At 42.2% G+C, this 26,370-nt stretch overlaps 1 protein-coding gene across 1 annotated transcript in view; it reads right to left on the bottom strand.

The window, feature by feature from the left end:
- Window positions 1–7,135: 7,135 nt before the first annotated feature.
- LOC124796126 overlaps window positions 7,136–26,370 on the bottom strand; it is a 400,265-nt gene continuing 381,030 nt past the window's right edge. The window contains exons 4-5 of the mRNA XM_047260217.1: window positions 16,464–16,753; window positions 7,136–10,592 (exon numbers count right to left, since the gene is read on the bottom strand). Of these exons, the coding sequence (XP_047116173.1) occupies window positions 10,103–10,592; window positions 16,464–16,753 (780 nt within the window). The 3' untranslated portion in view covers window positions 7,136–10,102. The remainder of the gene's footprint in view (window positions 10,593–16,463; window positions 16,754–26,370) is intronic.

The following is a 26,370-nucleotide window of genomic DNA, read 5'->3' on the forward strand; positions in this document are numbered from 1 at the left end:
ACGAGGGCAGTTCAATAAGTAATGCAACACATTTTTTTTCTCGGCCAATTTTGATTGAAAAAACTGGAAATTTCTTGTGGAATATTTTCAAACATTCCCGTTTCGTCTTGTATAGTTTCATTGACTTCCGACAGGTGGCAGCACTGTACGGGGCTGTTAAAATGGCGTCTGTAACAGATGTGCGTTGCAAACAACGGGCAGTGATTGAGTTTCTTTTGGCGGAAAACCAGGGCATCTCAGATATTCATAGGCGCTTGCAGAATGTCTACGGTGATCTGGCAGTGGACAAAAGCACGGTGAGTCGTTGGGCAAAGCGTGTGTCATCATCGCCGCAAGGTCAAGCAAGACTGTCTGATCTCCCGCGTGCGGGCCGGCCGTGCACAGCTGTGACTCCTGCAATGGCGGAGCGTGCGAACACACTCGTTCGAGATGATCGACGGATCACCATCAAACAACTCAGTGCTCAACTTGACATCTCTGTTGGTAGTGCTGTCACAATTGTTCACCAGTTGGGATATTCAAAGGTTTGTTCCCACTGGGTCCCTCGTTGTCTAACCGAACACCATAAAGAGCAAAGGAGAACCATCTGTGCGGAATTGCTTGCTCGTCATGTGGCTGAGGGTGACAATTTCTTGTTGAAGATTGTTACAGGCGATGAAACATGGGTTCATCACTTCGAACCTGAAACAAAACGGCAATCAATGGAGTGGCGCCACACCCACTCTCCTACCAAGAAAAAGTTTAAAGCCATACCCTCAGCCGGTAAAGTCATGGTTACAGTCTTCTGGGACGCTGAAGGGGTTATTCTGTTCGATGTCCTTCCCCATGGTCAAACGATCAACTCTGAAGTGTATTGTGCTACTCTTCAGAAATTGAAGAAACGACTTCAGCGTGTTCGTAGGCACAAAAACCTGAATGAACTTCTCCTTCTTCATGACACCGCAAGACCTCACACAAGTCTTCGCACCCGAGAGGAGCTCACAAAACTTCAGTGGACTGTTCTTCCTCATGCACCCTACAGCCCCGATCTCGCACCGTCAGATTTCCATATGTTTGGCCCAATGAAGGACGCAATCCGTGGGAGGCACTACGCGGATGATGAAGTAGTTATTGATGCAGTACGACGTTGGCTCTGACATCGACCAGTGGAATGGTACCGTGCAGGCATACAGGCCCTCATTTCAAGGTGGCGTAAGGCCGTAGCATTGAATGGAGATTACGTTGAAAAATAGTGTTATGTAGCTAAAAGATTGGGGAATAACCTGGTGTATTTCAATGCTGAATAAAACAACCCCTGTTTCAGAAAAAAAATGTGTTGCATTACTTATTGAACTGCCCTCGTACTATTGCTGTTTCATCAGTATTACCTAGAAGACAGTTGTTCATGTTGCCCGAGCCAGATGTTTTCCACCTACCAGAAAGGTGTTCAAAATATTTGTTTTCTGATGCAGTGGACACAGTGTTTTACTGCGTACCTTCATAGCTTCTTATGTCCTCTGCACCAGTAGTTTAGACAGGAAAGAACATATTACTAAAGCAACAAAGTCCCAAGCCTCCTGACATCAAGGGAGAAATGTTGGTCATAGATGATTGCATTGTATGATCACAGGATGTGTTTTGAATCCTATATAGGTATTAGGACTCTGTCTACTCACACGGGGTAATAGACGATGTATCATCTTGTGAAGGTTTATATCACAATGGGCCATGAAACATAGTTAAACTGTGGTACTAGGATTGACTGAGATAATCAGGTACAGGATCATAGAATTAAAAGTTTGTATCATAAATATGAAGCAACTCAAAAAGTAGGGTAGGAGGTACTATGTACGTCAGTATGCAGTATGAGAGAAAGTATTGGCTTTAAAATATTAAGAGTTGTCAGACCTTTACACTATCTATAAACTGATTAAATCATGTAGAAACCAGTACTGTTTAGCAATATATGGCGAGTGGATTGGGACAAAAATTATAAAAATGGTAACTTTCCATACACACTAAATATTGCTTGGAAGGAACAAAAAGAACATTAAGAACTTTGATCAGTTTCAAGGTTTCTATTAGTTGTCAGTGTCCCTTTCAAAAATATTCTTCTAAAGTTCAATATTATGAGAAGGAATGTTGCTACTTGCCATATAGTAGAGATGCTGAGTCACAAATAGGCACAACAAAATATTTTCACACTTAAAGCTTTCAGCCAATGGCCTTTGTCAACAATAGACACATGCAAGCAAACACACTCATTCAAACACAACTCACACACACAACTGCAGTCTCAGGCAATTGAAACCATAAGCAGTGTGGTTTCAGTTGCCTAAGACTGCAGTTGTGTGTGTGTGCGTGCGTCCGTGTGTGTGCCTATTGTTGACAAAGGCCCTTGGCTGGAAGCTTTAAGTGTGAAAATATTTTGTTGTGCCTATCTGCGACTCAGCATCTCTGCTATATGGTGAGTAGCAACTTTCCTTCTTATAATATTGTTACATTCCAACTTGGATTTTCCATTGTTTAGAAGAATCAAAGTTCCTGTATTCTCAAATGTGAGATTGAGGCGGTGCTGTGCATAGCATACTAGACTTGTGTTAAAGAGGATAACAGTTCAAATTCCCATTTGGCCATTGAAATCTAGGTTTTCCATTGTTACTACAAATAATTTAAGGCAGATGCTAGGATGGTTCCCTTGAAATGTATACATGCAATTTCTTACCCTGAGCTGAGAAGTCTCTCTATCTTTAATGATGTTGTTCTTGATGCTAAGTTAACCAAAATACTTCCTCCCTTTTCTAACTCATGCCATTCTGTTTAATATGCTGTTTCATCCCTACACCATTACTGCATGCAGTCATATGATCTATGAGCATTATCCCAGGTAGCTTTGACAACCCCTGCTTCTGACTTGTTGCCATGAAAATCTGTCACAGTACTGGCTGTCTATTTACATGAGAGGTCTGTCACAGGATTGTCCAGTGAGCTGAATAGCATGCTCGATCAAGCTCAACAGTGGGTTTGGAACTGCATATTGGATACTCCTCCTCCTCCTCCTGTCTCCATCACTGCCTCAACAACAACAACAACAACAGTGCTACCCTCTATAAATTGTACTCATGATTCAAAGCTCCCATTGGTATGGCACACCAAATGGCTGAATACATATTATTTGGGTCCATGTCTTCTAGTTTTCTCCTTTCCACTTTACTAACATTAGTTTTCATCATGTACTGTTACAGTTCAGATTCCCTTTTTTCCTGTATTCAGGAACTTGTAATTTTTCCTTTATTCTAATTCTGTTTCATATTTATTTATTCATTTTCTAATATCTGAAGGGATGTGGTGAAAAGTAATGCATCCGCATTTTTGTGTGAAAACTCTTCATGCTTTTTAAATAAAACATTCTAGATCTTTATTCTTCATGTTCACATATTTATTTCTCAACGTAGTCCTCCTTGTGATAAACATATTTCTCCCAAGGAAACACTAATTTGTTAATACTGTCACTGTAGAATGTTTGATTTTGTTGACAGAGCTGCAACCACACCACTGCATGCATTGCTTCACCCTCAGCAAGGTGAAGTCCTCGAAGGTGTTCTTTAAGTTTTGGAAATAGATGAAAATCAGATGTGGCTAAGTCAGGACTGTATGGAGGATGATTGATGACGGTGATCCCAGCATGTCCGATTGTTACAGATGTCACATTGCTCGTGTGTGCTCTGCTATTGTCATGCTGAAGGAGAGGGTGCTCCATGTGTGGATGAACTCTTCAGATTCTAAACTCAATTACAGCACACTCTTTCTCATGCACTGACATAGTTACATTGAACGATGCCATTTTACGTGTTACAGTTAAGGCCCTTCTTGTGGCAGAGAGCTGCAAACATGTAGACATGGAGAATAAAGGTGTAGAATGTTAATAAAGTTTGTATCAGTTCAACAAGCAAGTACCCCATAAGTCAGGTTTAACTAGGAAAGGAAAAGGAAAATTTCCCAGAACTGTAAATACTGATCGGGTTTACTATTCATAGAGAATTTACAGGATGAAACACTGGAGAAAGTTTACCAAGAACAGAAATTACAAGAGAAATTTCTTTTCTAAAAATACCATTACAACATTGTGAATTGAGTTTTCCTTTACAACAGGATAGGGTTTTGTTTGGTGTGAAAGATTAGATCTAATCAAGACTTAGATGCACTACAAGCAGTATTGCAAATATCTTAAGTGTACCAGCAAAAGGCAAGAACAAGACAAATGAACGAACTCTGCAAGGCAAATTATACTGAACTTCCATATGACGGTAGCAGTGAGGCAGGTGATATGAATTTCAAGTCACTGGCTACTAAAGACAATGAATTTTTTGGAGCAGTATCTGAAAACATGTGGACGAGAAATGTTCCATTGAGAGCAGACCCAATAAATTTATTTAGACTGGCAATACACATGGCATCGTGAGACATGTGTTTTTCCAGCTCATATGTTAGAGAGAATTACAGAAATCCTTAGGGTGTTAAAAGTGAGAAGCAGAACACTGAATCATCTTTCTGAGAATGATCTCTTAACAACTGCTCAGTTAGCATTCTGTAAAAGCTCCCTCCTACTGAGAAAGAATATATGGTCTCGTAAACTTAATTCTAGTAGAGCTAAGCAATAAAAATTGTCCTGTTGGCATTTTTTGTGATCTTGACAAGGCACTTGATAGCATTGCTTATAAAATTATGCTGGAGATATTAAAATGTTATGCCATTAAAAGTCTTCTGCTTGTGTGGATCGAATTTTATCCCTATGGTAGAGAATAAAGGATCACATTAGCAAATCATGCAACAGTAATAAGTTTAAATTCAAATGTTGGAAATGTTAGACTGGTGTGGTAGTGTGTTTAGCCCACTCTTGCTGTTGGTCTACATAAATGATTTACCTGGGAATTTGAAGGATCCTTCAAGAACAGTAGCATTTACTGCTGTCACAGTTAAATTGATGAAGGGATCGAACACATCTGCACCAGACACAGCCAGAAGACTAATGGAAAACGCTTACAGTGGGTCAACAGCCAACAACCTAACCATTACATAAATTCATATTAAGCAGTCTCAAACAAATAAAAATGACTCTCGGGTACCAGATGTAAAGAGCAGTCAGTACATATTGGATGAGGCTTCATGTGGGAAGTTCCTGGGCATCCAGATGGGTAAGGAATGGAGCCAGTTCTGCCTGCTTTACACACACACACACTCTCTCTCTCTCTCTCTCTCTCTCTCTCTCTCTCTCTCTCTCTCTCTCTCTCTCTCTCTCTCTCTCTCATTGTGCCATCCTTCAGACAGGATTGCAAGCATTCTTTCACTCCGTTCTGTCCTAAGGCATAATTTTGTGCATATTAATTAAGGTGAAAAAGTATGTATTCTACAAAAGTGTGATATAAGAGTATGGTGTAAAGTTAACTCTTTCAGAGACGTGGGGATTCTTCCACTTAAATGACCATACACCAAGAGTGAATTGAGGAATACGAAACTACTGTAGTAGGAGTAGAAATAATTATCGTATAGACTACTCTATGGTTGAGAATAGAGTTTTACATTTGGGAGCTCAAGTCTACAACAGGTTGCCAGTGCATGTTAGATGTGAAACTGAAAATCCCCATTGCAGGGTTATTCAAATGATCTAGACACTGTTGAGTGTTTGTAAAAACTGTTTGCATGGAGGTAAGCTATTATATGATATGTATGGAAACAGTAACAAGAAGCTTTTTTGACAGTGATAACCAGCAACAGAGCAGCTACACCAACAGAGAAGGCATTTTGCTTGATTAATTTGTGCAAGAGTGAGTCCACAATTGCATTTCAGTGAAAAGCTATTTCTGCAAATATTTCATGTTCTGTGTAATGACTTGGAGCAGTTGAATCCAAAATGATTTCATTTTCAGGTATTTGGTGAGCACACTCCAAATAATGGGCTTTGGAATTCCTAGGTCATGATTGGCATGAGACATTGACTTTTGTGGATTTCTGAGGAATATTTCCTTGATCCCTTCAATCAGTTCCTTAGATGTCAATTGCTGTGTGCTTTTGTCTTTACAGAGACTTCTTGTTTCCTTAAAGTTATATTCCCACTCGTAAATGTATTCTTTCATAGGTGGAGCCTTGTTAAATGAGCTCCATAATTTCTGGTACAGTGCAGTGATGGACTGACTCTCGCACATCTCCATTATGCAGAATACCTTCATCATTGGTCTAGTAGCCATGCTGATGGTAGTCACCATAACTGATTTGCTGTTTCCCTACATTCAATCATATAATACGTTACCTCAATACAAACATTTTTACTGTCACTTCAGTGTGTCTAGATGATTTTGAATAACCCTGTATTTAAAAACAAAGTAAAAGAATGTCTCTTTAGCTATCCCTTCTACAGTTATCAGAATTCATGGTCTCAGGAATGTAAATTTTGTGTAAACCTAATATTTGTATTACTCTGATTGTAACTTTGCCATTACAATGGCAGTTGACAGTGGCCCATGTAATGTTACAGAATTGCTTTGTTGAAAGTTTTAGATGAAAACAGCAGCTGAGTAGTATAGTAGGAGAAGGGATGACTTCTCTCCACCCCCTCTCCCTTCTCCCCCACAAGGTAGGTGTTTTTCTCCAAACACGCATACGTAAAGTAATCTTGAAGTAATTACCAAAACTATCAGTTTCAGTAGATTAATGGTAGCCATAATTTGTTTTTTGTATACTGTACTGGAGTGGTTGTTTCTGGCTGTTAATGTATAACTTGACTTGTTCCATGTCCCTGAAGTCTTTCCTTCATGATGGGATTTAGGGGCCATTATGACTTATAAATACTTCATCTTGGAGATTAGTAGTTGCCTGTTCCACATATTTCCACACTTCTGTATCAATCCAAAACTTTACATTATCAAATCAGTGTCCATCCATCAAAAATAGTTTGTACATATCATGATACTTCTATGTGCCTGTCTGCAACTTAATGTGTCATCTGTATGGTAAGTAGCAATACATCTTTTCCTTATATTTTTGATATTCCAACCTGGAGTTTCCATTATTTGAAGTAATAACAAAGGTATAAGTGAACAAATGAAACACACTTTCTCTTACTTTAATTTATATGTATTTTTATGAAATTTGACTGTTTAATTACAAAAATCAACAATAAAGAATAACAATATTTGCAGATGATTAAATCTCAGTGCACTGCATAAAAACTACAAAGTATGACTCAACATATTTTGTTGTCCTCATAACAACCGTGGAATTAAAGAAAATATGCTGTAGACATGGTTGAAATACTCTTGACTGTATTCCCATTAGCTATTTCGTTCCACGTCTTATGGTAATGATCATCATATAAAATGCATATACATTGATTTTCATTTTTCAGTGTGGATAGGACTAACAGCAATATTTTCAGTTTTGTGGTAAATTGTGTCCAGTGTAAGCATGTGAGATACGGAGGTGTGGTGTGTGTATTTGAAAGCATGTGCTTTGAAATTGGGTGCAACAAAATCATAATAAATAATTAAAAATTCACATATGAGCAAATACACAATGTGTGAAATATTTTTATGGTTATCTGATGCATATTTATTTAACCTCTCAAGTCATCTTGGATGTTTCTTTATTTGAGGAAAGGAAACTATGACAAACACTGCCTCAATTTCATTGCTGCACCTTGAAAATAGAGAATTGCATTAACTCTTTCACCGAGAGCTTAAATTAAACAATTTTAGTGAAGTGCATGAATAAATGAGTGAATGAAAATCAGAACTACACTCACATTATCTTGAAATGAGATGGTAAGAGTCTATAATTTACAATGAATTATTCTAGCAACTGCTGCAAACTGAAATACTTTGCAGGTAAACCTTTCTGAAACAATGGGACACAGAAGACACTTAACTGATTATCAGTAATGCATAAATAACTCCTTTAATCTGATCGTGTGAATCTTGTTATACTCATTCTTTTGACTAGGTCATACCACTGAATTGCTGCACAAAATGTTTTTGCATTTCATTTCATTTTGTTTTGCAATGGTTCTGGGTTGAAATGAAGAAAGATACTATCATTGTTTTGAGAGTCCTGTGGGCCAGTTGCTGTGAAGGTTGATATTATGTGATTGAAGTTTGCAGCTATTAATGCATGCGGAGTAATTTACTTTGCTTAGTCAGAGAATAATAACCTTCTAATGCATTTATATATTGCTTCATATGAGGGAAAATTAAAAAAAAATAAAAAAAAATTGAAGGAGCTTTATTTAAATATTATCAGGTCATTCTGGTTTCCCCTAGTGCATTTTCTATAAAACCACTCCAGAAAAATGCCAACTGGATTAATTCAGTAAGCTAAATGCCATTTCTTCATTCACTCCATTCCTCCAGAGTCACTTAGAAAGTGAGCTGATGATCAATTTCAGTTACAGTGCCCTTGCTTTCCTCACACAAAATAAATGTGTTCATAGTATGATCCATTCTGGGGCTTTTGTTTCTACTGTGACTGTTGATATTTTGTACAGTGCAGTTGCATCGCTTGTTTTTCGATTTACATATGCCATGTGGTGCCTAATGCACAGAATCTTTGGAGAAAATCTAATGTATCCAGTTTGATACTCTTCTGAAACATTCTCATATGTACAAAAAAGAAAACTATAAATGTGTATATTTCATAAGTTTTTGAGCCATCATCTAAATGAAGAGCATCTTACCCTGACCAAAGTTCTGTCACTTTACTGAGAATGAGAAATACATGACTAATGTTGATGAATAAAATATAAATAGCATTCCATATCTTGAGCATTTTAATTCCACAAAAAATGAGTGAAAAAAATTGCTGGTGAATGAAGGTGATTTGTGGAACACACTCACTGTTGTTTCCAGTGCTCATAAAAGAACATACAGGACCACTCTAGTGCTTGGAGTACAGAAATGGTGAAATGCTGCTAAAATTTCAGGCTGAGACTTGTCTCCTGCTCGTCACTTCAATAGCCTCAAATGCTCTTTGCATACTAATCTTTATACAGGATGTCTGACTCATAATGCCATAATTTCACTGTGATCTAGGGTCAAAAGTAATAAAGGTATGGATATGCAACTCTCACATAACTCGGAGGGTCTTAAAAGATTATTTTATGGTTGGTTTGTTTAAAGTCTGCTCTTTAGGATAAATCAGGTTCGTGTGTTACTAGAACAATATTCATGAGGAGAACAAACATGTTGTGGTGTGATATGCTTGATTTCATCCACAAGTTTGGTACAAAGGAAGTTTCATCACATGTACTACAAATCAACAACAGATAGAATGGATAAAAGCATAGCATAGACACTTGTGGCCACTGGAGCCATGTATAAACCATGCAAGGAAGACAATGGGTGTATAGGCAGGTAATTGCACCACAGTCATTTGCAGAGAATACATCAGCATTAGCGGACCTAGAAAGACTACTCAAATGGGCTTGCACACATGCAATTCAGGTCTGAGCAGAATAGTATCCCACAACACTGACCACTGAAAGATGAAATTTCTGCAGGACAACAAATAGGGATGGTGGATTTTATACTGCAGCCAACATGTTCCTGAAGTGTAATGTCTCAGAGTACCTTCTTTTAGGCTACACTAGGGTATGTGTTTTTTCCAGTAAAGCTCACGGCATTGAAGATGTGAACCAAGTTTCAAATAGTTGACAACATCTGTACCATCACTTTAGGATTGTTAGCACAGGCTGAGGGAAAAACTGAGCAGGGCTGCAGACAGGCTTTTCTATATGCCATTAAGGAGGCCCATATTGAAACTATACAGTTGTTGGAAAACTTTTGATCTGTATCAGTTGTGTGAGAGGGTTATGTGCCTACATCTTTATTAATTTGAGTCTTCAGCATAATGAATTTATGGCATTATGACTTGCACACTCTGTACAGTGTGTTTCAGGTACAACGGTTGTCAAACTCAAGTCTGGCAAGACAGAGCACCATTCATGCAAGTAAATTGTCCACTGTAACATTGCCTGCACCTGGAGGAAAATTTGTCCACCGGACGTGTGACGGCGACTGCCCACTACGTGCAGTGGACACTGTGGCAGTTGTGACGGTGCCGTCAGAGTGGGTACTCAGCTGAGTGCGAGTAGAGGCTCGTAGGTGTCCTTCTGGTAGCTGGGCGCTTCCGCCGGAGCCTTCTTGCGGCCTGGTTTACCCTCCTTGTCAGCGTGCCGCTGAACTGTGCCCTTGCCCTTCGCTGGCTTTAGGGGCTTCTTCTTGCTTTTCTGGGGTGCCGACACTGCAGAGGACGCCGATGTAGGTGTGGACGCTGGCTCACTGTCCAGCAGCGCCAGCTGCTCAATGATATTCTTGGGCCGGCCTGCGGAAGCTGCTCCTGTCGCGTTCTTGTTGGCGTAGACGACAACGTACTGCGAGTAGGATGACTTGGTGGGGGTGTTGATGTCTGCAAAGTCCCGGAAGTTGGCAAAGAAGTCGTGGTGGTGTGGCTGGGGACGTGGGTTGTAGTAGGAGGGCCGGCCGTGACCGTTGCTGTAGTAGGAACTGCCCAGGAGGCCCACGTCCCCACTGCCACCACCACCGAACACTCCGCGGTCATCATCGCTGCAACAAAAAAGTCTAAATCACCCATTGCCACTGCAAGTCAGTGCCACGAGCTGAGTACAGGGCTGCACTGAGCTTGTGGTGAGACTGGCCACTTCCAAGGGTGCAGGCAGAAAGGAGGTACAAAAACTGGCCAGAAAGAAAAAAGAAAAAAAAAAAACAGAAAGGACAGTTCAGGAATTAACTGGGAGTGGTGCGGAAGTTAACCTATTCCTTGTGCTCCTATCTTCAGCCTATGAGGAGAAGCTTTTCCTCCAGCCCACCACCGTAAATGCACGCTGTTGTCATGGTGTCATTTCTACAGTCATTTCGCCCATGTACCATATAAAGAAATGACTGCTCCAAACAAATGTTTGGCTGTAACATGGTTTATGTAGCAACAGTGTATCTGGTTCACACACCTGCCGCCTACACAGTTCACTCATTTTCAGCAGTGGAGTTCTTGCTGCTACTTTAGTATGAAACTGTGGGATCTCGAACGTTGGCTATCTGTTACTGAACAAAATATGCTATTTGATCGAAGGAGTACGATGTTTCGCAATTGCTACCAACTGATGACTGCAGCGACACTGAACTAAAGTGCTTCAAAGTATTTGATAGAATAAGTAGGGGGAAAAAAACACCAAGTTTTGAAACAATTGGAGACGCTGACAGAATACATGTCGCTCACAGCACACTTGTTTACTTAAGGAAAAAAACTTATCTTTACGGTAAACTTATTCCTTCAGTTGGTAGTTAAGTTTCTTCCATGACGTTTTAGTCACGTTACCCACCACGCAGGCGCAGTGATTTTTTTTCTGGATTAAAAATAGTCTATGTGTTAATTCAGGGTATAGGCTACCTCCATTCCAAAGTTCATCCAAATCCTTGCTACCACTTCAGCGTGAAGGAGAAACAAACATACTAACTCGACGAAGAAAGAAAATAAGCAATTGCTATTTCGGTGCAGCGCAAATTTTTTTTCGTGTGTGCCTATTACCAGCAGTTGCGCTCACATATCATAATCAGATTCAGTCTTACTAAAAGCCCACTAAGCTGTAGGCCTACGTATAAAGCCACCACGTCTATGTGTTGTACAGCATTAATAAATGACACTGTCATCTCTTCAAGGGTCTCGGAAGCAGTAAGATATGCCTGATGCTCAGCGGCTAAAATGCAATGGGATTGTATAGAAGTATGGATTAAACACTTCGAAGATTGTATAAGCATTATATTGAATCGTAATGTGGAAGACATATTAAACAGTAAACACATTTTCACAAATACGATACGGTTCGAAAGTCAGAGTAGATAGCTTTTTCTGAGAGTAATTATTGTTCCACATTTCGCATTATATTCTTCAAATTGATAAATATTTTTTACTACACACATTTAAAAGTAGCCCATTCGATATAATCTGTTTTAAAATTTATCCCAAATCCATCCAGTTGTTTTAGCTTTACGATGTAAGAAACATGCTCACACACAAAATTTCACATTTATAATATATATGGGATATGTAAGGACTTCTCAGTGAAACTTCTGCACTTTAGTCGAAACAACAGCGGAAACATATGGGCGCACACTGAGGGAGTATAATGAATAATGTAAGTTGAACGCCATGTCACAGAGTCATCTGCGAGTAATAATTTGACGCTGGTTTTTACGGTATGTTCCATGGAGGTATGTTCCCTGAAGTGTAGGTGCCATGCGAAGTTCTTTGGTACGGCATGAAAACGGATAACCTTTGGGCATTACATTGGGTCGATTCATAAGTGTATAGCGTTCTTCTGTAAGTTTAATAACACAACATATACACTCAATAGGCTTAGTCACCAATAACATATTATTCTTCTTCGCTATGCACAACAGTGTACCAACGCTGGGGTAACTTTTCGATTCCGCAACGTAGTAATCACAAGGTTTTGGGGTGAACAACTCTTTCGTAGCGCATTTTCATCCGGAAAGTAAGTTCCCTTACGCTGTTCAATAGAGAGCTGGAAAGATGAAATTATGAGGGCGCAAGATCAGGTAAATAAGGTAGGTGTGGAATGACTTCCCTACCTAGCAACTGTATAGTGTTTTTTGTCAGTGTAGTAAAATGCGCACTGGCACTATCCTGGAGTATCGTCACTTCACGCCCTCTTCCTGGTCATTGTTCTTAGACTGCGTCTGGAAGATGTCTTAGTTGTCGACAATAAATGTCAGCACTGACAGTTACACCTAAGCGAAGCAATTTGCAGAAAAACGCCACCTTCGATGTTCCACCAGGTGCATAACATTATCATTTTTGGATGCGTGCAAGTCTTTGTATGGGGGGTTCCTGCTCTGTTTGGGCTCCACCACTCTTTTCGTTTCCGTACAGTAGCATAAAGATACCACTTCTCGTCGCCAGTAATGATATAGGATAGGAATGATCAGTGTCGCTCATGAGCCAAGTGATGACGAACAAGAAGAGATGCACATATGGTCACCCACTGATTTTTGTGATTTTGGCTTAGAGCATGTAATATGTAGACACTAGATTTTTGAATCTTCCTCATTGCATGCATATGTGGCACGATGGTGGGATGATTGCAGTTCATCGCATTTGCCAGTTCTCGAGTACACTGATGTGGATGATCGTCGATTAACGCTTTTAAATGATCTTCTCAAACCCCAAGGTCTTTCTGAATGTGGAGAGTAATGTCAAAATCACAGCCCTTAAAATGAAAAAAACAGTTTTTTTCTTGCTGCACTGCGTCCAATGGCATTATCCCCATACAAGGCGCAGATGTTTCCGCCTGCCTCATGTGCTGTCAACCATCTTCCAAACTCAAACTGGAAATGTTCCAATTTCTCCAACTAGCACTCTATTTTGTAGCACCCACAGTTCCATCCACTAGCATCCAGAGCTCGTGTCTGGTCTGGCATTGTCATGCTGCAGAAGAGGGCGCGCCGTATGTGGACAAACTCTTCGAATCCGAAACTCGATCACTGCCAACTGTTTCTCACACACCGAGATAGTTATGTTACACAGCGCCATGTTACACGTTACCTTTAGCGGCAGAGGGCTCCAGATATGTAGACAAGAAGAATTAACACGTAGAATTTTAAAAGCGTTTCTTTTATTTAAGAGTCCATGATGTTCTTTGAAGAAACAGTGAAGAACTTTGGCCTGGTGACGTGCAAAATTGTCGTCCATAAAAATTCCGTCGTTGTTTGGGAACATGACGCCCTTGAATGACTGCAAATGACATCCAGAGGACCCAGTCCATTCGATGTAAACACAGCCCACACCATTATGGAGCTACCACCAGCTTGCACAGTGGCTTGTTGATAACTTGGGTCCATCGCTTTGTGTGGTCTGCGCCACACATGAACCCTACCATCAGCTCTTATCAGCCGAAATCTGGGCTCATCTGACCAGGCCTCAGTTTTCCAGTCGTCTAGGGTCCGAACGATACGGTCACAAGCTCAGGAGAGGCACTGCAAGTGATGGTGTGCTGTTAGCAAAGGCACTCTCATTAGTTGTCTGCTGCCATAGCCTATTAACGTCAAATACCACCGTACTGTTCTAACGAATATATTCACCTTACGTCCCACATCGATTTCTGCGGTTATTTCACGCACTATTGCTTGTCTATTAGCACTGACGACTCTACTTACGCGTCACTGCTGCCGGTCGTTAAGTGAAGGCTGTCGGCCACTGCGTTGTCCGTGGTAAGAAGTAATGCCTTTTTGTATTCTTGCCATACTCATGTCTCCTGTGGATCTCAGAATAGTGAATTCCCTAATGATTTCCGAAACGGAATGTCCCCTGCGTTTAGCTCCAACCACCATCCTGCATTCAAAGTCTGTTATTTTCCCCCTGTGCCCATAATCACGTCGAAAACCTATGCACATGAATCTTCTGATTACAGTTGACAGCTCTGCCAGTGGACTGCCGTTTTAGATCTTGTGCATGTGATACTACCGCCATCTCTATATGTGCTTATGGTATCCAATGACTTTTATCGCCTTAGTGTATATCGCAACCTCTCAATCTCACCCCTACATGTTCAATATTATTGCGCATCAGGCAATACTATCCAATATTGTTCATCGCCTAGGAGGTGCTTAAGGGCTTCCACACACGAGAGACTGGTTCAAGTGGTTCAAGTTCAAGTGGCGCTGAGCACTATGGGACTTAACATCGATGGTCATCAGTCCCCTAGAACTTAGAACTACTTAAACCTAACTAACCTAAGGACAGCACACAACACCCAGCCATCACGAGGCAGAGAAAATCCCTGACCCCGCCGGGAATCGAACCCGGGAACCCGGGCACGAGAGACTGATAAGCTCAGTATATACAGGGTGGCGCACGAAATGTGTTACCATTTAGTTTTTGAATGTAAGCTTTATTGTCAATACAATCTGAAAGGAACATATACTACAATGAAGAGCCATCCATGGAGATTTGTTCTAACTCAGCACATGCTCAATATGTCCACCATTTCGTTTCCTAACTTCCTTCAAACGAACACTGAAGTAAGTGATTACCCTACGGCACATGTCTTCCGTAATTTCACTGCAAGCTTGAAGAATAAGTCTTCTGACCTCCATTAAATCACGTGGACCTTTCGGGAAAATTTTTTCGTTTAGGTACCCCAAAGAAACAAGTCAAGTGGGTTGAGGTCTGGACTATTGGGGGGCCAATTTTGTCCGTCATTGAAGCGACCTGGAAACCTGAGTGAAATGATCGTTGTCGAAATGCTCGTGTAAAAACTCCAACACCCTGTGTGTAGTATGTGGCATTGCTCCATCTTACATGAACCATTGCGTGTTGAAGGGCAAGGCAGTAGCAAGAAGCTGTAGAATGAAGCTATTGCGAAGCATGCTCAAATAGCGTTCGCTGTTCACAGTTTCTTCAAAGAAAAAGGGTCCAATAAGTTAGTGACTGGAAATTGCTGCCCACACTGTAATGCTCTGAGCATAATGTTGTCGTTCATGAAGCACTTGTGGGTTTTCAGTGGCCAAAAAGCGTACATTTTGTTTGTTAACCACACCGTCTAAATGAAAATGCGCATCGTCTGAAAACCAAACGTTGTTGAGAGTTTCTTCCCTATCCTCCGCCCACTGAGCAAACAGTAGTCTCTGCTGCTTGTGTTCTTCAGTGAGCTTCTGTGCACAGGTCATCTTGCCTCAGGCATGGGTGTGTGTGATGTCCTTAGGTTAGTTTGGTTTAAGTAGTTCTAAGTTCTAGGGGACTTATGACCTAAGATGTTGAGTCCCATAGTGCTCAGAGCCATTTGAACCATTAGCCACAGGTCATCTTGTATGGGTACATATGGAGGTCACTTTTAAGAATGCGTTGAACGGAGCGTCTGGATATTCCCAGTTGCACCGCTGCCTTTCTACACGATTTCCCGGGACTTCTCTGTACAGCAACTCGTACCGCTTCAATATTCTCCAGCGAACAAACAGGCTTAGGCCGAGGTCGCTTCGCTTCCAATACTGTTCCTTCCTGTACAAAGTTATTGTACAACCTGTGGATGGTCTTCTTGCAAGGGACCCATCGTGTGTTAAACTATTGTCGAAAACGCGTCTGAGTCACAACAAGGCTTTTCGTTTCATGAAAAAGTAACACAATTGCTGTGTCGTCAGTCTTCCATTGTCAGCCATTGCTGCTTGCTAGTCTCCTAGCGGCAGTATCGTGAATTACACGTCATTTCGTAACTCATTTGTCTTTCCAAGCTCTGCTGGTACTACTGTAGAGATCCCAGCGGGATATCTAATGTGCCTCGTAAATTGTGAAAGAAACAATTGGTAACACATTTCGTGCGCTACCCTGTAATAACCTTATACTGACTGTTTGGCAACACTGTTCAATGTGTGAGACACACATTGTAGGCGAGCTGGGGTACTGACTTGTTGTAGAAGGTGCCGCCGCGGATGACGCCGAAGTTTCCGGAGCCGAGCAGGTTGGAGGCGGGCGCCGCGCCCGCTGCCGCCGCCGTGGGTCCGGCCCCCACGCCGACGCCGGGCCCGGGACCGGGGCCAGAGGCGGGCCCGGTGGCCGTGGCGCGCAGGTAACCGGCGCCGAACGCGGTCGGCGGCTGCTGCTGCTGGTGGTGGGCGTGCGCGTGCGGGTGGTAGCCCAGGAAGCTGTTGTGCTGCGGCCGCAGCAGCGACGACGGCCGCTGACTGTGCGCCGGCTCCTGCGGAAATTACGTTAGGTCGGGTAAAGCTATCGCAACCGAATGAAACCGTTTCCAAACTGTCTCTACTGCGCATGCGCAGCTTCGCGTTCGTTTGTTTCGACCGTCAGGAGCCTTTGGGTTTACTCGGATGCATACTTCGAGTGTTTTGTTGTTTCACCACCTGTAGCGCTAGTTGATTTCTTTGCTCTCTTCGCGTTGCTCAGATATTTCTTGTCTAAATAATGAAGCAGTGCATCTGGTACACTGTCTCTACTGCGCATGCGCAGCTTCGCGTTCGTTTGTTTTGACTGTCAGAAGCCTTTGGGTTTACTCGAATGACGTAACGTTAGCGACAGCCCCGGACGGTGCACAAGTCCCACCGAATCACCCCCCCCTCCACACCAATCCATATCCTAAGCTCCGCCCATGGTCTGCCGCATGTTACAATATCAACGTTGTTCCTATCACAGATATGCCAGTCATAACAAGGGAGAAAATCAGTAGTTAGTACGAAATACAGTTTTTCCGGTACCATTGTGGAAAGAATTAGAAATATGTTCATTGAATATGCGAGTTGAAAATCATCAATAAGAATGAAAAATAAAAATGGTATCCACACTGTCTTTTTTATTTCATGAGCTTTCATCTGCACTATATCAAAACATCCGATATTTGTTAACTGCAGTGAGCGCAAATTTCCTTCACCTCGCGTAGTGTAACAAATTCTCTTGGGAAACATTAATTGGTAGTATCGCCAAGGATGCTGTCCATTATCTCGGTTGTCTAAAGTCAATGTTGTGCATAAACAAGGCAAAGTCGATGTCTTGGTTTGTTTCTGATTACCTCATTAAGACTAAAGAATATGAGTGGGATAATGTAGAAATGCGTAATGCAAGCAGTCAGATATTTATACAGCGACATTCTCCATTAATATTTGCCTGTGTAATGGGTGAATTTTTACTTGTGAACTCTTATGACTGCTTGCTTATAGCAGACACGAGATTACTTTGAGTTCTTCTTCAGTGTTTGAGAGCTTTAGAGCTGCCTATTGTTAAACATGTGTACATAATTTCGTCAGTGTCATTCCAACACATCTTATCGTACTTTAATGTCTGTTAGATATCATTTTTGACAGCAGTTTACCACAACAGTCAAGACTAGGTACCTTGTGTATGATAACTTGATTGAGAGTGCATATCTATGTTTCATTTTGACAGTATTACACTAACTGCTAAGAAGTGCTAACAGCACAACACTGCTAGTATGAACAACCGCGGTAAAACCGGTAAAACAAAAAACGACGAACAAAAACACGACAGCGACGAGGACTACCAAAGATCATATTGATGTGCTCTTGAACGGTGTGGTGGGGGGAGGGGGGTAGATGTGGAGGGGGGTAAATGGGCGGGGCTTGTGCGAATGTCCGGGGCTGTCGCTAACGTTTCGTATCACAACCGAATGAAAGCGTTTTCAAACTGTCTCTACTGCGCATGCGCAGCTTCGCGTTCGTTTGTTTTGACCGTCAGGAGCCTTTGGGTTTACTCGGGTGCATACTTCAAGTGTTTCGTTGTTTCATCACCTGTAGCGCTAGTTGATTTCTTTGCTCTCTTCGCGTTGCTCTGATATTTCTTGTCTAAATAATGAAACAGTGCATCTGGTACATTTTTTTTCATGCTTAGCTTTAAGCGTTTCGAGAATTTATTCTCATTGTCGAATGCAAACATTTACATAAATATTTTATTTGTGTGTTGCGGCTCTCTTGCACAGGGCAGTTTCGTGATTTTGAGGTTGTAAGGTACCATTCTCTGCCTCCTACATTAAAAAAAAAAATGTCGTGTGACGAGGGACTCCCGTCGGGAAGACCGCTCGCCTGGTGTAAGTCTTCCGATTTGACGCCACTTCGGCGACTTGCGCGTCGATGGGGATGAAATGATTGATGATTCGACAACACAACACCCAGTCCCTGAGTGGAGAAAAATCTCCGAGCCAGCCGGGAATCGAACCCGGGCCCTTTGGATTGACAGTGTCGCGCTGACCACATTTTTTTTTTTTAAATCTCATTTTGTTCGTTTTCGTTCGTTGCATCTGCTTGGGGCGGATGTCAGAAGACAGCCGTTTCAGTTCGTCGTTGATCCATTAATTCAGTTTTTTTTATTATAGAGGGCAGCTAACTCTCTGACCGAACACGCTGAGTTACCGTGCCGTAAAGAAAGTATAATTTTCACTCGAGGGAAGACTTGAACCAAGGACCTCTCGTTCCGCAGCTGCTCGCGCTAACCACGAGACCACTGCGCTCCTGGACCACTCAGCTACCGGGGGTGGACTACATTATACAGAAAATCACACATACAATGTGAAATTTCTTAAACTGTATGAGTGATGGTTTGCATGTGTGTGGTTTTCTGCACAATGGAGGAGGTATAGTATCTTATCACCCCTAAAAGAGGACTACAGTGCAAGACAGTCAGCACAACACACAAAATACTAATGTAAATATTTGATCATGACAAAGAGAAATTCTCGAAACGCGTAGTGCTAACAAGGGAACCTCCCCATCGCACCCCCCTCAGATTTAGTTATAAGTTGGCACAGTGGATAGGCCTTGAAAAACTGAACACAGATCGCCTGCCGGAGTGGCCGAGCGGTTAAAAGCGCTACAGTCTGCATCCGCACGACCGCTACCGTCGCAGGTCCGAATCCTGCCTCGGGCATGGATGTGTGTGATGTCCTTAGGTTAGTTAGGTTTAAGTAGTTCTAAGTTCTAGGGGACTTATGACCACAGTAGTTGAGTCCCATAGTGCTCAGAGCCATTTTTTTTTTTTGAACACAGATCAGTCGAGAAAACAGGAAGAAGTTGTGTGGAACTGCGAAAAAAAATTAGTTAAATATACAAACTGAGTAGTCCATATGCAAGATAGGCAATATCAAGGCCAATGCGAGATAAGCAGAACTGTGGTCCCGTGGTTAGCGTGAGTAGCTGCAGAACGAGAGGTCCTGGGTTCAAGTCTTTCCTCGACTGAAAATTTTACTTTCTTTATTTTCGCAAAGTTATGATCTGTCCGTTCGTTCATTGACGTTTCTGTTCACTGCAATAAGTTTAGTGTCTGTATTTTGCGACCGCACCGCAAAACCGTGCGATTAGTTGACGAAAGGACGTGCCTCTCCGATGGGAACCGAAAACATTTGATCGCAAGGTCATAGGTCAACCGATTCCTCCACGAGAAAACACGTCTGATATATTCTATACGACACTGGTGACGGCATGTGCGTCACATGATAGGAATATGTTGTCGACCCACCTAACTTGTTCACTTAGCGAATGGGTAAAAAGATTCCTCTACCTTGCCCGATTTAGGTTTTCTTGTAGATGTGATAATCACTCCCAAAATAGTGATGAAAACATAAGGGTTTGTCACATAAACTGAAAATAAAAAATTAAACTTTTCACTCTTGAACCTAGGTCCTCTCGCTCCGTAGCTGCTCTCGCTAACCACAGGACCACGGCACACGTGGCCTCCCAGTGTCCTTGATGTTACCTATCTTCGCATGGACTACTCAGTTTGTATATTTTACTAATTTTTTTCATAGTTCCACACAACTTCTTCCTGTTTTCTCGATTGATCTGTGTTCAGTTTTTCAAGGTCTATCCACTGTGCCAACTTCCCACTTGCGATCGGCACTTCTTGGAGAAGCGAGTCAGTGAAACAAAATGCTAACTGAAGACGTTCTTAATTATTCATGACTCCACTTTCCTAATCAACGTGTACCGGGCGCCGTGTGCTACCTATGAGCGCAGAACAGGGGGTTCTGCGCCCATAGGCAGCACGCCGCGTCTGGTAGGCGCGACGCTCGAGGACCACAGCACAGCCACGACACCTGAGGTTGGTCTGAAACCGGTCGTGTGAAAATAAAGTAATTTACAACTGAAGCGGTATTTTCAACCTCTGCTATGAGGCTCAGTTGCGGATGTTCTGCCAATAGGGTTGTTTGGAATGATGACAGTTCATCACTTTTTCCAGTTCTTGAGTATACTGAAGTGGATCATTGTGGATTAATGCGTTTAAACGATCTTCATCAAATCCAGTAGGTCGTTCCAAATATGGAAGTTCACCCATGTCAAAACGATCCTCCTTAAAACGAGAAAAAACTATTTTTTTGCTGTGCTCTGTCCAGCGGCATTATCCCTCCACACGGGGCAAATGTTTCTGGTTGCCTCCGCTGCTGTCACCCCTCTACTGAACACTAAACGGAGAATATAACAGAAATGTTCCGATTTCTCCATTTTCCAGCGACCACAGCTCCACTCCCTACCTCCAAATGATAAGACAATATGTATACTTGAATAGCAACAGTGAACTGCAAATGACAATCGATAAATAAACCCTTAGTAACCAAAATACCAACACGCAAAACAAAAACGCTGCGAACTTATGGCTCTGAGCACTATGGGACTCAACTGCTGAGGTCATTAGTCCCCTAGAACTTAGAACTAGTTAAACCTAACTAACCTAAGGACATCACAAACATCCATGCCCGAGGCAGGATTCGAACCTGCGACCGTAGCGGTCTTGCGGTTCCAGACTGCAGCGCCTTTAACCGCACGGCCACTTCGGCCGGCTGCGAACTTATGCACCAGACCAATACAGCCGAAGCAGGCAAAACAGGAAGAGATCATAGCTTCCTTGGATCACACTCATTGCAGGAGGTAGGCCTGGTCTTTAATCGAAAGCTGGACAACACCAAACACCACCATCTGACAAAGTGGTGGTTGTTGGGATGTTTAAGGGGGACTAAACAGCTAAGGTCATCAGTCCCCCACATCTGACAAAAACGTGGCATGAATTTAAATAATACGGTCGATTACATGACCTCCACTTCCAAGTCAAGAAGAGATAAACACATCAAAAGAGAAGTTACACATCTCTTAAAAATAACGATACGGTCGGTTCCACGAACGTCTGATTTTTCGTCCCCATTTCAATTCGGAGACACCATAGAAGTTATAAATAATATGAAACCTAGGGAGGCAGCAGGCGTTGATCATATTTATCCTGAGTTTCTGTTGCATTTCTGAAGATAGTAACTGTTCTCGAATATATATGTAGTTAAAGGATACCCAGCCACTGACCTTCGTCTGTGCGAATGCGCACAGGTTGCCTAAACTTTTACGGGAATCGTCACCTTAGTGTGCGCGAGTAAAGAGTGGATGGGCAAATATCTATTAGGTACATTACGTATGTAGATTGTGGACAGTTGGGAATGTCGGTCTCACGGGAAGCGTGCAAGGGGGTAAGTTCCTGCAGTCGCGCTATTCATCTGTGTCCTCGGTGGCTCAGCTGGATGCTGGCACGGTAGCTCAGCGTGTTCGGTCAGAGAGCTGGTTCATCTCTGTAATAAAAAACTGAGTGGAAGGATCAACAAACGAACTTGAACGGATGTCATGTGACGTCCGCAACGACCAAACACAACGATCAATAACGAACAAAACGCAAAAAAAAGATGGATAGAGCGTCTGTCTTGTAAGCAGGAGATCCCGGGTTCGAGTCCCGGTCGGGACAGACATTTTCAGCTGTCCCCATTGAGGTATATCAACAACACCTGTCGGCAGCTGAGGGTTTCAACTGATTATTCTGTTGCATTTTCAACCTGTTACTGTCAAATGGCTGAACAGCTTCTTTTCAAATACGCTGGAGTCAGGCCATCTGTCACCTCTCTTCAAGAAAACTAAGATTATTATTGTACTACAGCCAAGCAAAGAGCCATCCAAAGTTGAAAACTATATTCCCATTGCGCTTCTTAGTGACACGTTCAAGCTGTTGTAGAGGCTCATTCACAGCAGTCTGCTAAGTCGTCAACAAACACGACCCAAGAGCAAGGAAGGAGATGTCAGGAACAGGTGCAAGCAATTGCAACTCACATCGAAAACGGCTTTGAGAAACAGAGGAGAAACGTGGGGTACTTTTTAGATTCAACTGCAGTCTGTGATACTGTCTGGCACGACGAACTCCTCAAATTCACCAGTGTCATCCCATGTCGGAAACTAATCACTGTAACTGGTAACATGCTGAATAATAGATATTTCCAGATGTTCTCAGACAATTCTAAAAGCAAAGTTCACAAAATAAATGATGGTATGCCTCTAGGTTCTGGTTTGGCCCCGCTCCTTTTTAATTTGTATACATACGACCTTCCTGTTGCACTTGGCTAGGCAATGCTCGCACTAAAATATTTGACACACAGCTCAATCAAACAATGTGCCTCATCACAGGACGTGTGCGTCCCACAAAGACGCACTGGCTATCAGTACTTAGTAATATTCCACGATCATCCTTATGAAGGTCACAGTGATTGCTGGAACTTGTGGACAAGAATAAAAAATAACTCGGAACTACCGGTTCATTCAGAAATTTCACTATCAGAACTCCAGCGACTGACATGTAGAAAACCATCATGGCACACAGTAGGGTCTAATCATCCTGCAGGACAGCAACATCGATATGCAAGATGCCTTGAACAGTCAATGGGAAGACCAATCTTCCATAAAGCTTCACCAACTAATTTAAACTCTCAGGGAGCGACCAGCAGGTTTCCATCCGTCCCGACGACGCTGGTGCACACTGAATCGGATCAGAACTGGCCGGGGCAGATGGGGAGCATTGCTGCACCAGTGGGTATGATAGTCCTCCACTGAGTGTGACTGCGGTGAAGAGCAGCAAAGAGTACATCACATAATATTTGAATGTTGCCTCAGAGCATTCAGAGAGACGGTGGAAGACCTTCACACTTTATCTGGAGAAGCTTTTGATTGGATTTACAATCTGGACTTATCTCTATGAAACCATTACGAATGTTAGATTTTGCGTATCTGTAAAGACATGTATGTATTTGTTGTAAATATCTGGCTATATTTCTCTGTCATCATACGAAAAATAATACATAATCACACTTAGTAGTGAAAACCGACATGTGGGAAAGTATTCGATGACAGCAGCAAAATTTTTCCAGTAAACATAGGTTCTAAAGTCAGCGAAAAAATTGCGACACTGTAGTTATGAGACGTCACTGACTTCATTGTGAAGTATTGTTCTCGTTAGTGTGAATGTGTTCAAAATGTAGACTCTTCGATCAATTCACCAACTAATTCTATTCAGTTTTCACTCACTCCCTACCCTAACAAGCAATACAATTGATTCAGCATGTTACGTGTTACAGTTTACTGCACACTCGCACTTTTCAACGGAAGTGTTCCTCGTGCCGTCCTCAAATTTGGATACACAGACTGTACTCGTCTTTGTAGTGAGTTACAAATTTTATCAAATACCTGCAGACCATCTCGTAAATCTTAACAAGATTGTCCAATTCGCCGTTCCAGTTCTTCAACTGTATAAATGGGAGTGCTGTACACTTCATTTTGAGATGATCACAGACAGAAAAATTCAGAGGACTGAGGTCAGGTGAATCTGGAAGTACAGCCTGCGCTCCGTCGGTCCACCTTGGCCCATTTTGGTGCGTTAGATGTTTTACACCAGCAGTAAAACGAGCCAGTGCCCCGTCGTGTGTGTACCACATTTCCCAGCGTTGCGCAAGGTAAGATAGGTTGTGGGTGAAATTTGAGCCTGATTAGATGGAGATGTGATCGAATGCAATGATACTGTGACAACACTTCGTCTTGAAGTGAGAGATGGCTCGTAACCATACATACATAAACGGCACGTATGTGGAGCCACGTTTACAGGAACGTTTTAGCTTCTACTACCGTATACTTTACAAAGCAACAAGATTTTGCCACTAAATTTAATATCGTTGTACGCTGATTTTTACATTAGATTATATTTATGATGTGTAACCGGATTACTAATCATTTCATTGGCAGTTAATGGCTAATACCACATACTAACCATTTCTGCGGTACTGCAAGTCTGGTAGTGAACTAGGGGTTAGCGGGACGTAGCTCTCTCGTGAGTCGAGAAATAAAAATTTCAGAATAGCGTACCTGGAGAAAGAGCCTCAGAAATGGAAGAACGCGAAAGGATATCCTTTAAGTGCGAAGGAACGCGAGAGGTCACAATCGATGGATGCGACCTCCAAAGAATCTTCGCATCGGAAGTACTGTGGCATGGTTCCTGACAAAAAGCAGAGGCGTTTCTTTTTTTCTTTTGTGGAGTGCTAAGGATGAAGGAGGGGAAATGCAACCTTCCAGAGTATCTTCTGAAAGTAGTATGAGCTTCAGCAGATTGGTTAGCAGATTCAATGTCCATGTAGTGGGAGGTAATGTTTTTGTAACGGCCACTGGGATTCGTCACCTGAGCACAAGCGTAAACGCCGTGTGAAAGTTGTTTTCTGCTGTTGTTGGTCTTCTTCGTCAATGGTCGTAAACTAATTTAAAATCAAGGACCTATTGAACGACTGAAAAGAGTGAAATAGACGCAACAGTTTATACGTGTATTCTGTTCTTCTTCTTTAAATTGAATCTGTTAGCCGTTGTTGCACAAACATTTGTGAGTTACTTATATTACAGCTTTATTTAAAAAAAGTTAAGACATACAAATTTTTCCTTTGTTCGTAGTAATGTAAAAGCTCATGAAAAGTAATAGAAGGCTAAACAAAACATTAGTTTGTCATAAATTAAGTTTTCTCCCTACTAACACAATAGAGTCAGTCTCAACCGACGATGTTCCCATTTCCTCAGTAACCGTGCGCAGGACTGTTTATCCTCAAATAAACGAATTGGTAGAAGGAGTGGAGTTTATTTCTGCCAGCGATCAGAAAACTTTTGTTCTTTAGACTACCGGTTTCGGTCAGGGAGGACCAAATGTTTTCTGATGATTGGCAGAAATAAAAGACATTCATTATACACTACCTGGAACACTGTTTTAATCCGCTACCATGTCAAAACTTCTGGAACTAGCTCAGAAGTATCGGTGTACTGACGACGCGATGTGATTTAATTTATTTACATCATTCGAATTTCCTCTAGTCAATAACAGCTGTATTATTCACGTAGTGTCATTCATGAAAATGTTTGTAGAGCAGCATATGTTGTCCGGTGTCCAGATTGCGTCACTGCACTTGCAGCCACATTGCTGCCGCGCGAATTCGTCCCGGGGTGGGGGGTGGGAGAGTGGGAAGGGGCGGGGACGGTTTATTTTAAACACCATCTGCAGCCCACACTGTTGGTTGGTTGGATTATGGGGGAAGAAACCAGACAGCGAGGTCATCGGTCTCATCGGATTAGGGGCGGATGTGGAAGGAAGTCGGCCGTGCCCTTTGAAAGGAACCATCCCGGCATTTGCCTGGAGCGAGCCCACACTGTTAATCGAGGCTGTTCCACTTAGGGTTTCCATCCGCCTCGATACATCGGGACCGTCACCGTTATGAATGTTCTTGTTCCGACATTCCTTGAAGACCCAATTTAGTGCCGACTTTGCAAAATACTGTTACGATTTGCCTCAAGTACTGAAGTAACGCCATCTGTTGGCGCAACATGAAAATGCAGCCTCAGTTAGATTCATTTATGTCAACAAGTTAATGTTGACAAGGTCGTGTCACAAGATGACGTTGCATGTTTCGTATCCTGTATCGATGATGTGAGCACCTTCCAGATCTAGTGCAATTATTCAAGAAAATCCAGACTT

The sequence above is a fragment of the Schistocerca piceifrons genome, chromosome 4 (assembly GCF_021461385.2).
Source record: "Schistocerca piceifrons isolate TAMUIC-IGC-003096 chromosome 4, iqSchPice1.1, whole genome shotgun sequence".
Taxonomy (NCBI): Eukaryota; Metazoa; Arthropoda; class Insecta; order Orthoptera; family Acrididae; genus Schistocerca; species Schistocerca piceifrons.